The 12710-nt window shown below is 33.7% G+C and overlaps 1 protein-coding gene across 1 annotated transcript; it reads left to right on the top strand.

Annotated features, from left to right (window-relative positions):
- The first annotated feature begins 7765 nt into the window (after positions 1 to 7765).
- SEP2 (stress enhanced protein 2) lies at positions 7766 to 10511 on the top strand. The gene is made up of 2 exons (XM_059576773.2): positions 7766 to 8254; positions 10108 to 10511. The coding sequence occupies exons 1-2, from the start codon at positions 7922 to 7924 to the stop codon at positions 10375 to 10377; spliced, it is 603 nt and encodes a 200-aa protein (XP_059432756.2). The 5' UTR covers positions 7766 to 7921; the 3' UTR covers positions 10378 to 10511.
- The last annotated feature ends 2199 nt before the right edge of the window (positions 10512 to 12710 follow it).

Raw genomic sequence — 12710 nt, 5'->3', positions numbered from 1 at the left:
ATTAATAAGCTGTAACATGACACCTTTGCTTCCCTTCTGAAGCCCTTGCAATGACTTCCCATCCTCCAAACTCAATTGAGGACCCTGCTGCAGCCCATGTAACACATACTTCTTATTACCAAATTGAAACTCGATGATTAACTGATCAAAATCCCACAAGATGGGGCCTAACAACCTTAACCATTGTATCACCAACACAATGTCACAACCAGCTAAAGGCAAAATGTACAAGTTCATTTGAAAAAAATTCCCTTGCACCATAAGTTTAAGGTTCGGACTCCTTCCTGGGCTGCTAATCACCTGACCATTTGCAATCCTCACCTTAATAGAATCATCAGTAGCACTTACAATTCCCAACATATTAGCTAGTTGAGCATCAACAAAATTATGAGTACTACCAGAATCTATAAGAATGACTACTTGCTGATTTTTTAAAACTTTAATAACCCTCATAGTTTTCAGATTAGGAGTACCTGTAATGGCATTCAAAGAAATTTCTGGCTCTTCATCTAAAAAAAATTGTCCTGGATCCTCCTCCTCTTTGTCACCCACATCATCCCCAGCAACTACTTTCTGTTCTATAACCTCTTCAATCAGAAACAACTTAGGTACAGCACACACATGCCCTCTACTCCATTTGACATCACAAGAGTAACGTAAACCCTTTTTTATCCTCTCATCCATCTGAGTAGGAGATATTTTATGTACTGGAACTAGTGCTTTAGGAACATCATTAACAATTCCTCTAGCCTGATTAATTCCTCCAACACCCCCTTGAATCTATCTAGGAGAATTGGAAACTGGATTCTATTTCCATACAAATTACTGCCTTGAGAAAAGCCAGTATTGCCATCATTCCCCCCTCCTTGATTCTTCCAAAAATATTTCCTTGACCTACTGTTAGTTACCATACACTCCTCTTGAAGTTTTGCTAAAGCATAAGCATCATTCAAGCTCCTAGGATTAAACATCCTCACAGGAAGTCTAATGTCATCCCTCAAACCCCCCCCCCCCCCCCCCCCCCAAAAAAAACATGCTCAATTTATGAGAATCAATCAACAATAAGACTCTATTAGCTAACACTTCAAACTAGGTTTTATATTCATCTAAAGAACCAAGTTGTTTAAGTTCAGATAGGGTCTCCCATATGTACCCTTACCGAATCTAACTTGAATAGCCGCCAAAAAATCATTCCAACTAGACAGATTATGAGTATTATGCAAAGCTTGAAACCAAGATAAAGCTTTACCTTTTATATGGAATGAAGTAATTCTCAATTTTCTGCCCTTCTTGAACATGATAGAAATCAAAGAATTGCTCTGCCCTATAACACCAAGAATCTAGATCCTCACCATTAAAAGTAGGAAACTCCGGCCTAAAAGCCTTTGTAAAAATCCCATCATTGGTTGTTGACTCCTCTGCAAACTGTCTTTCCCACTGGCTTGCAGCAACATGACCCTGAACTTGCTCAACTTCGTCCACACTCTGCTGCATAGGATGTTTTTGCTTGGTCATCATTCCCATCATGGCCTTCATTGCTGCCTTATTTTCGGCAGAGTCCAAAAAATCAACTGATTTATAGTTGATTTAATTTCAACATTAGAATCCTAAATACTCTTCATGGCTGACTGCAACACCACACACTCAGTTTGGACTGCTTTTAACTAGGGGTGGGCAGATTACCGATTACCGACTTTAACCGAACCGATATTAACCGTAACCGATAGTTATCGGTTGATAATCGGTTAAAAATTTTATATCGATAAGCTTATCGGTCGGTAATCGGTCGGTTAAAATTTTTTTATCGAAAAACCGATATGACCGATAAGCTATTTTAATTTTTAATTTTTTAGAATTTTATATTTGTTATTGTAGTGGATCAATATATATACAAAAAAAAAGCTTCAATAAGGTATTTTTGCAAAAAATATACTCTAAAATAACTAATGTTTAATAAGCTATTTTAGGCTTTAGTTCAACAAAACGTATTTGGACCTCCAAAACAATTAATTTTTTGCCCAATTAGCAATCAGTAAAAGCCCAATAAAAAGCCCACAAAAGTCCAAACCGATTTAACTGACCGATTAACCGACCAGTTAACCGATTACCGATATGACCGATAATTTTCGGTTAATACTTCTTATCGGTCGGTAATCGGTTAGGATTTGGTTAACCGACCGATAAGCCCATTAACTGGTCCTAACCGACCGATAGCCAGCCCTACTTTTAACTGCCGGCCTTGTTCCCACTGTACTGTTTCTTCTGCCATTGCTGACCTTGTTGTCATACAAACCAAAGAAAAAAACCAGAATATCTCAAATGGATTAAGGGCTTTGATACCACTTGTTACAGTGCTGATATGGATTCAATACTGTAATGGAGAGTAAGCAAGAAAAGAATAAAAGATGAAAGAGAAAAGAATGGAAATTGAGAAGAAGAAGAGAACTTTTATTGAGCAATCAGTAACTTCGAGGGTTACAACCTCCTAAGCACATTCGAGAGTGCCAATCTCCATGTTCATTAAGAACTACAAACATCCAAGTTACCTTTACAATTGAAGAGAGAACTATTTATAGTGCTCTTGTAAGCTAACCACCTAATTGAATTACAACTTCATGCTAACCACCTAACTGAATTAACTAATCAGCACGTGGGATTATCTTCATGCATCACCAACACCTACCTACTCAGCCTGCCAACTCAGCTCCACCAACTTCATGCATGTGACAATTTCCTATGTTTGGGGAAAATTTCAAAAACATACTCATATCAGATTCCCTACATTTAACCATCCCTCAAGTGTTACTATAGTGTTTCCCAATGTGTAGGGAACCAAAAGTAGTTCCCTATACATTATTTTAATATAAACATTTCTTTTTCCTCTCCCCTCTTTCATCTTTTTTTCTTTAATTGGAGATTGTGTTGGGATTTTGTGAAAAATGTGAGGGTAGGTAGGGAACATGTATTTTGTAAAGAAATAATATTTTAATGGCACAGGAAAATGTAAACGAATATATTGTGAAATATATTTTCATAGGGAGGTAAAAAGTAGTTTTATACCTTAAACTTAAGAAAAGTCAAAGGAAATCTGCTACTAGTGCTATTATGGGCTTCTAGCCATTTCTCCACTCCTTAAGTCAAAAAAAAAAAAGGTCCCACAAACTCCTCTACGTTCTCTCTCTCTCTCTCTCTCCCTCTCGCTCCTCTCTCTTGAGTATTTCTCGTCCATAGCCTCATTACAAAAATTTAAGAGTTTAATGACTGCCAAATAGTAACGTTTTTTTGGCCACAAAATGTCATTAATTGGTTAATGACGTAGCTTTAGTGACCTTCTCAAAATGGCAAATCGTGCAGAGACTAGAAAACCATTTTGTGCCCTTTTTACTATTCACATGTCACCCCAATGTGTGAACAGTAAAAAAAAGTAGCAAATTTGGGTAATTTTGAAAAAAAAAATTTCCTCCACATATTTATTTTTGAATTTTTTTTTTTCGTGTTTTACCCAAATTCTGGAGTTGCATCACCTGATAATTAATTACATCTAATCATAGGTCCATTATCAACTACATTACACCTTCAAATATATCTATTATCACAACGTATATCAATTGTGTGCAACTTCAAATATATCAATTGCTACTTTAAAATCAAATGAATACCTTAAAAACAAAAACATTTCAAAAATGTTATAATCACATCGTATTTAACCTTCACTTGGCCTTAACAAAATAAAATTGGCTGGAAATAAATACAAGGGCTATATGTATAGCTAGCATTGCATATTCACGAACTCTAAAATCTAATAATAATTAAAAAAAAAAACAAATAAATAAATATGGCTGCATATATAAATAAAGGGAAAAATATAAAAAAGCCCCCCAAACTACTAGTCATTTTCGATTTAGCTCCATGATGTTCCAAAAGTCATAAAGTAGCCCTCCAAACTACCAAACTTTTGCATTTTGGCCACTCCGTTAGTCAAAACCCTCAGTTTGGATGAAAACTACAAAACGACGTCGTTTGGTTACGGGTAAGTTACTATAATGCCCTTGTAGGAATTTTTTTTAAAAAAAAAAAAAAAAAAAAAAACAAGAAGTTAAGCGGCGTCGTTTTGCTATGAGCTCATTGAGCTTGAATTGGGATTGCCGGAGAGGAGAACCACCGACAAAATGACAAACATGATATTTATTAATTGCTTGCAGAAAAATCAATGCGGAAGAAAGAAATCAAACGAGTCTCTCTCCACTTTCATCTTTTGATTTGCTCTCCATTTATGGGTTTCCACCTGCAAACTTGTGTTTTTGCTTATGAGAAAAGAAATCAAAGCAAGTCTCTCTCTTCTTTTCATGGTTTCACCTTCTGGGTTTCTCTCTTCATTTTTGGGTTTTTGGAAACCTTATGGGTTTCTCTCTTCATTTTTGGGTTTCTGATGAAATTATATCGGTCATTTAGAACCGCATGTACTAATCATTGAATGAGAAAATCTTGGTATTTGACCAATTTTATCAGACAAAAATGATACTTGTAGTTCAATGGGTATTTCAAAATTTAAGCAAAAGGCCATGAAGGCAGGAATCAACTATATGTTCGACCATTACAAAAAGCCAAACCAAAACAACCCATCAACTTATATTCCAATATCTCCCCTCCCGGGACGCTAGATCGAATCAACAGGGTCGTTAGGGGTGCCATGAGCAAAGAATTTCGACGGAAAACAGAGAGAGCAGAGGAAATACAGAGCATAACCGTTTGAGAAAATTTTAGTTTTTTTTGTGGAAGACAATGACCCCTTAACAGATTTTAAATAGGAGCAAACGGCAGTGACCCAGGCGGGTTTGGCCAGACACAGCCGTGGGTCACTGACCCAGGCGGGGCAGCTGGTGACCCACGGCTGGGTCTGGCCAAACCCGCCTGGGTCACCAGCGGTAGCTAAGGAGTTTACAGCGATGAAGAATAAAGGGATGATGAGCGATGATTTTAATCAGAGTGGACAAGGTAGAAAAAAGGTTTCCGGCGATGATTTTAACCCAGTGATGATTTCCAACGATGAAGAAGAAAGGAAGAAGAAAGCTTTGGATCTCTAGCATTTCTCATTATCATCACCTCCTTCTTCTCCTGTTATCTATTATTATCTCATTATCTCTTTTTTTTTTTTTTAAAAAAAAAAACAAGAAGTAAAATGGCGCCGTTTTGCTTCTTGCTTTAAAAAAAAAAAAAAAATTCACACAAGGGCATTTTCATAACTTAACCCTAATAAAACAGCGTCGTTTCGTGGTTTCCGTCCAGACTAACGGTTTTGACTAACGGAGTGGCCAAAATGCAAAAGTTTGGTAGTTTTGGGGGCTGCTTTATGACTTTTAGAACATCAGGGAGCTAAATCGAAAACGGCTAGTACTTTTGGAGGGCTTTTTTATATTTTTTCCATAAATAAATAAGTATATATATATATATATATATATGCACCTGTTTGCCGAAGAGAGGAGTTGCTGGCCAGAGAGAGAGAGAGTGATGACAGTTGAGAGTGGCGGAGAGAGAGAGACTGGCGGCATAGAGAGTGATTGGAGGGAGAGTTGTTCGAGAGGAAGAAGAGAGGGAGGAAGGGGGGTTGCAGGGGTGCATGTCTCGTGCACGTACCCCCGTGCAACCCCAGGGGTGACATGTGGCACTGTCCACATGTCGTGGGCCACTTGGCGCATGGCACGCACAGAGTGACGTGCTGCTAACTTTAAGTTGGTGCCGTGTCAATAGTGCCACGTCGTCAATGTTTGATGATGTGGCACTGTTGAAATGACGTCCTCCGTATGGGGGCATCGTTCACTGTTAAAACGACACCTGTTAGAGAGGTGTCGTTTTACTTAGAAAATGTCACTATTTTGTGATGTTTTCAAAAATATGACACTGTTCACACGCCACTAAATATGAGTTTTTATTTATTTATTTATTTTTTGATAATGCCTCGACAATTTTCATCTCTCATGGCTTATCATCTTTTTTCAAGCATTCAAAAACACGTTTAAGCTATTGAAACGACCATCATTTCTTTTCTTTTCCTTTTAATTTTTAATTTTTGGTTTTTAGTTTTTATTTATTTATTATTATTATTAACCTTGGAGAACATGACAACTAAATGAAAATTTGAGAAGGCCGAACATGTTACCTTTTTGGAGGGTTTTTGTGTCTTTCCATCCCCTCTATAATGCAGAGAAGCTCCGAGAATCGTACAGGTTATTATTATTATTTTTTATCTATTTACTATCTGTGCAATTAATAATATATGAGAAAAGTAAGGGTCTGTTTGGTAAGGGTTTTTTTTTTTGTTAAGTGAAAAAGTACGAATATTTTTTTGAATAAAAAATAAAAAAGTAAGAATATTTAGTATAGAAAAATAAAATTTTTTGTTTTGTAGTTATTTTTTATTTGAATAGTAATAAAAAATGATTGATGTGATGTAAAAAATAAGAAAATATTAAAAAAAAATGAAAAAAGTGAGATGAATAGTTTTGAAATGAAATGGTTTACCAAACGCACCAGTAAGCCATGGTCGTGTTTGCGGTACTCTTCCAGAGCCTCCCTCAATCCCCCAAAAAAAAAACTTTTTATCTCAAAATTAATCACAACATCTCTACTTTTTATACCACATCAATCATTTTTATTATTATTATTTAAATAAAAAAATCATTACAAAACAAATTTTTTACATTTTTTTTATATAAAATATATTTTTTCACTTTTTCCCGCAAAACATTTCCACTAAAACCATTCAAACACTTATTCCCCAAAAAAAGGTTACAGTACTGGTATTTTTGAAACAACCCAATCTCACACTCTTTTTTCTTTTCGATATTCAAAAATTTTAAATTCAGCTTAGTAGAATAGAAAAAAAAAATTGCAAACCTAAACCATCCCTTCACTCTTTACCGCTCTGAAGGGTTAAAACAGTGATGCCTATAGATTTTCTAAGATCACAGATTCACAGAAAAAGGAGGAAGGCTAAAATAGTAATTTTACCATCAAACAAAATTTTCAGTGTCAACCTTTTTTTTTCCCTTACTTTTTCGTTTGGCTTCTTCCTCTTTTTGTTTTTTTTGTTCTTTTTATGACCCTTTTTCTCCTTAACATCATGAAAATCAATCAAAAGAAGACAACAGGCTTGGAATCAGAAGTTTTGGGCCTTTTAACTCTTATTCACAATGTTATCCGCTACCAATCTATATCTTAAATAAAACTTAATATTGCGGATGAAAATTTGTTTCATTCTATTTATAAAATTATCATATGCTTTTAACATGTGAGAATTATATATATATTTTTTAAATAACATACAAGAAATATATGTTTTCTAATAAAAATTTTTGAACTCTTTTTTGTTTTTTTGGGTTCACATGTTCATATAAGAAAGGAAAGACGATTCAAACTAATGACTTTTTTTTAACTCTTTTACTTTTATTAAAAAAAAAATATTATTTATATTTAAATAATACATGTCAATTTTATAAATTAAATTGAAAGAAATTTTTGATTTGAAAAAAATCTGTCTTTTTTTTTTTTTTTAGCCGACGTAAAATAATGTATATTTGTGCCGGTTAAAGTAGTACATGCGCGTGCGTCTGCGCTCGACACGTCCGCGATCGCATAAAACTTAAATCAAATCACTTTTCCTACTAAAGCGACAGGTCGGTAAACATATCCCTCCTCACCACGTTACTCCAAAGCCAAGAAAAGAACGTTAAGGACCAAAGCAGCCGCCACGTTACCACGTAACTCTGGGACCCACACCGACATCACCACCACCGCCTCATAAACGAGTAAGAGACGTGGATTCATAAACCTCCACGAAGGATCCGAAAGTAATCCTCAAAAACCCCGAGATTCTCGGAATCAGACCCCCATTTCTCACTCCGTGCAGTCTCGGATTCTCTCCATGGCCTCGTCGGCGCGTGCAATACACTGCGAGCTTAGGTCGCAGAAACCCGCTCTCACGAGGGGAGAACCGGCGGTTCCGATTCCGGTTCAGGTTCAGGTTCCGGTTCCGAAAGCCAAGCCGGCCGAATCGGATGGAGCGAAGATCGTGTTGCAGCCTCGGCTGTGTAATCTGAGATCGTACGGCTCGGATCGAGTCGGGGTGATTAGGACGAGAAGGGACGGTGGAGATGGAGGTGGTGACGTGTCGCCGTTCTTTGCGACTCTTTCGGAGTATATAGAGAGCTCGAGGAAGAGCCATGACTTCGAGATCATCTCCGGTCGCCTTGCCATGGTGAGTTTCCGTACGTTCCTTCATAAGGATAAGTTATGATGGATCATGGGCATCGTTGGATTCGTTGACCGTTGCATGGTCAATTGAATCCCAGTAAAGCGCTTTTATAGAGTAGAATTTTTTTTTTTTTTTTTCTTTCAAATTTTAATAATTATTTATAAATTAAACGATAGATCTTAAATTTGTATATATGAATTTTTAAGAGCATGGTTGGAATTGCGTTTGAAAAATCGAGTTTTTAGGCAAAAGTCTTATTTTTAAGCTTTTGCCAAAAATATTTTTTTTTTTGTCATTTTTAAGCTTTTTAACCATTAAAAGCGTTTTTTTATTTTTTTACCAAACGCATATATAAGTGTTAAAAATACTTTTAAATCTTTCAAACGCAATTTTAAACCCACTCTAAACATACTATGTATACAATATAATCATATTTGTATCTATTATTTTTAAAATTAAAAAAATAGAGCAGTGGTAAAGAGTCAAAGAAATAGACGTAGAAAACTTTTAAACTAACGTAGCAAGAGGTTTTAAATTAAAAAATATATAATTCTTTTTCTCTTTGTTATTCACACATCATATTAAAAATATCTTTTAGATTGATTTGTTTGGGTCTTTAATAATTTCCTAAAAAAATATATTCTCAATATTGAAAGGATAGATGATAAGTTTGTTGATGTGATAAATGGTATTACTATAAAATTTTAATTATTTAATTAAAAAAGAGTTTTTTATTTTTATTTTTTATTTATAATTTAGAGTCTGTCGTATGTATAGCACCCAGCGGCAGGCGCCAAGAAAATGACCTCCCATCTAGCGCTTAACGGCCATGATTAGGAGTCCACAAAGTCAAATTGGACGTTAAAATATCCGAGAAGACAGGACACTAGCATGGCCCTCCAAATAGATCTTTTGTCACTAAAGGTGTTCCTCTAAGTTATCATTAGATTTATGATTAATTATTATTAAATATCAATTAAATTATGATTTTAAAAATTATTTCATTTTTAGAAGTATATGTGAGTGACTTTTATAATTATTCAAATAGATCAAAGAGTCCTGTAGTTGAAATATTTTAGAACGAGCAATGATGTACACAGGCATTTAAAATTAGTATTGGATTAAATATTTTAGAACAGCTCCCCAAATGGGTTAAGCTTTATGATTGAACTAAACTTGTGTTAAATGAGATTGGGCTTTATTGTTGATTTTGTAATTTGATTAATCTTTTTCAGAGCGATAGTATGTTGTGACTATAGCTTTTTTAGAGTCGTTACAACCCTTTTCTGTTTTAATGAGGGAGTGATTCTTAGTTTCCTGCCTTTGTAAAAGGTTTAATTATATTGTTCCTATTTAGCTAATAAAGCCTAATATGATGCAAAACTCTAGTAGTAATAGCTAAAATAGCTAAGGTGCTTTAATCTATTCTCTACTTGTCATTAGATATTATTTCTAATTGTTTTTATTATGTTTTTGCTAACACTTCATCAAAGGAAAAAAATATTAAACAATAATAATAAAAAAAAAAAAGTAAAAATTTGAAGTGCATATTTATTATTTTGGCGTGCTATACCAAATTGCTATTCATTTTAGCTAGTATGTAGCTATTCTGTAAAAAAAGGGCAATATTAACTTGTCTTCTCATCACCTAAAAATACTCTTAGGTAAGAACTTTAGCTTATGTATTTTTTTAAAATCATTTTTCTCTCGTTTTAAGAAAAAAAAAATAGAAAATATGATGAGAAAAAGTAGTAGGTAAAAAAAAATTGCAAAGACTATAAACATGTGCAACATTTCTGCTATATTTAGAAACATGCATGCATGGTCGTTAATTAATTAATGTTTTCTTTTTGCAGATTATATTTGCAGCAACGGTGACAACAGAGTTGGTAACTGGAAACTCGTTATTCAGAAAGATGGATGTTCAAGGCATTGCCGAAGCGGGTGGGGTGGGTTTGGGGGCCGTTGCTTGCGCTGCCGTCTTTGCATGGTTCTCCAGCGCCCGAAGTAAAGTGGGTCGGATCTTCAGCATCGGCTGTAACACTTTTATCGATTCCCTAATCGATCAGGTCGTCGATGGCTTATTCTATGAAGGTGATCCCGATGATTGGTCTGATGAGATTTGAGACATGATTCATCACCCAGATTGCCATTTTGAAGTTTCTTCTAACACCTAAAGATATCCCAGAAATCGCATTATAAATTGGACTATATTGTAATTATACCTAGAGCTTGCATATAATATATAGATGTTATACTATTAGGTGGCATGTGAATAATGCTAGCTAGAGAGATAATTCTCTTTATGTTCTTTCAAATTAATGTGACTTGGTTTTATAAATCACTAAAAGATCATAACTGAATAATAATTATTTTAAATTCAATTGTAATTTTAAAAATTACTTTATATTTGAAAGGACATGAATTAATGTGAGTAGGAAAAACTAAGGGTGCAATATTTGTTAATTAATGGCTTCTGTCCAGTTATTTGGGCTTGTGAAATTAACTATAATCAATCATTACGTGTATTTGCTCAAGATTAATGAATTTGTCTGAATTAATAGCTATTCGGTTCTGTTAGTTGTCTGAATTTCCATGTAAACTTTATCGTTATTTTAACCGTAAACTAATTACCAAAAATTGAAAAAAAAAAAAAAAAAAAAAAAAAAAAAACGTAAGTCTCTCTATATATGGACATGCCCGAGGATCCATGCCCAGGTGCCCTCCCTGAAACATACGACCGTATGTCTAAAAGAACTTATAAGGTTGTTGGCAACATTTTTTTGGAAAGTTTTTGGCTTGTTGAAAAAAAAAGAGAAGAAATTAACAAACAATTTCGAGCACAAACTACTAACAAATCACTTCAAATTACTTTCACATTTATGTCGCTTCAAAATACTTATTTTAACTAAAAAATAAAAAACACACTTCAAAAAGTTTTACTAAACAAACTTACTTATGTCTCTAATGAGAAATGCTAAGTGATCTCATAGTTGTATGTTAATATTATTTAAAAAAAATAAAAAAATTAGTCTTTATTTCTCTCACTTGATTTTTTTAAAAATAATATGTTAAAACATAAAATAATTTTTTACTTTTATGTCACATCAGACTTTTTTTTCAAATCATTAAAAAAAAAAAAAAAAAACCGCCTAACATATGGATATGGCTCAAGTGTTAAGACAAAAAAACTTGTATCGTAATTTTTCCAACGGCCTAAATTTAATTTCATTATCTCTTTCTCATATAAAACTTAAAATTAAGAAAAAATTTCACTTTAGATAATTGAATTATCAAAGTTTCAAAATCTTTCAATTTAATCTCAAACAATTTAAATTTAATTCAATTGACCCACTCCCATCATATTTTAAACGTTAAGAGTGATAAAATGACATTTATACCCTTGAGATCTGACCAGGACACCATCGAGACCCAATCAAGACTCCGCCGAGACACTGCCAAGTCTCAGGTGGGATTCGATCGAGACACCACTTAGACACGAAAAATAATATATATATATATATATATATATATATATATATATATATATATATATGATTTTTCATATACACTAAACATTGAAAAAATGTTTTCTAAGAAATTATTCTTCAGAAAAATATTTTCAACTAAAATTATTTTACGTTAAAACAAATAAAGCCTTGTTATAGGACGAAATCATGCATTTCCCTAAATTTTGTTAAATCCTTGCGTATAGCGTAATACTAGCAACTCTCCTCGTGAAGATGCAGAAAAGAAGAATTAAAATGAGCTTCATGTGACATGCCAGGTTATTGGATCTTGTGAGCATTTTCAACCTAGAAGCTATAATTTTATGTAAAATGACTTTTTAAAATTGACTTTTATTTAGTTTAGTTAAGTTATTTTTAAATGTCTTTACATCCGATTAAATATATTTCTGTTTATTCTATTAAAATATTATTAAATATAAGAAAAGTTTTGGGAAAAAGAAAATATGTGAGAGGAAAGATGAAAAAATTTGTAGGAAAAAGAGAATATGCAGAGAAAAAATAGAAAAAGATTTGAGAAAAAGAGAAAACAGGTGAGCGAAACAATAAAAAATAAAATAGCTCACTTGAAAAGTGTTGCTACATTTAACTTTTTTTTTTTTTTTAGCTCTTCTAATCAAATATCTATTTTACATTTTTTTTTTGATAATTTAATATAAATTTTTTTTTAAACATATAAAAAACTATTTTAAATAAAAGTAACGTTGTGCTATTCCACTAGAAATGCTCTCACAGGATATGCTAGTGATGGTACAGTGCCCTCATGCCGCCACCGTTCAACAATAACCGACAGATTTTGGAAAACAATTTTCAATCGATCATGATCTAAAATTTGACCTAGAGAAGATATGACCACTCGATTCCTGCCACGTTGAATACTATGGTGAACGTCAGCACTTCTCATTACTTCCACTCGGCTCAACTTTCCCTCC

This window comes from Corylus avellana, chromosome 11 (genome assembly GCF_965113065.1).
Source record: "Corylus avellana chromosome 11, dhCorAvel1.hap1.2, whole genome shotgun sequence".
Taxonomy (NCBI): Eukaryota; Viridiplantae; Streptophyta; class Magnoliopsida; order Fagales; family Betulaceae; genus Corylus; species Corylus avellana.
This window is presented reverse-complemented; position numbering and strand designations above follow the sequence as displayed.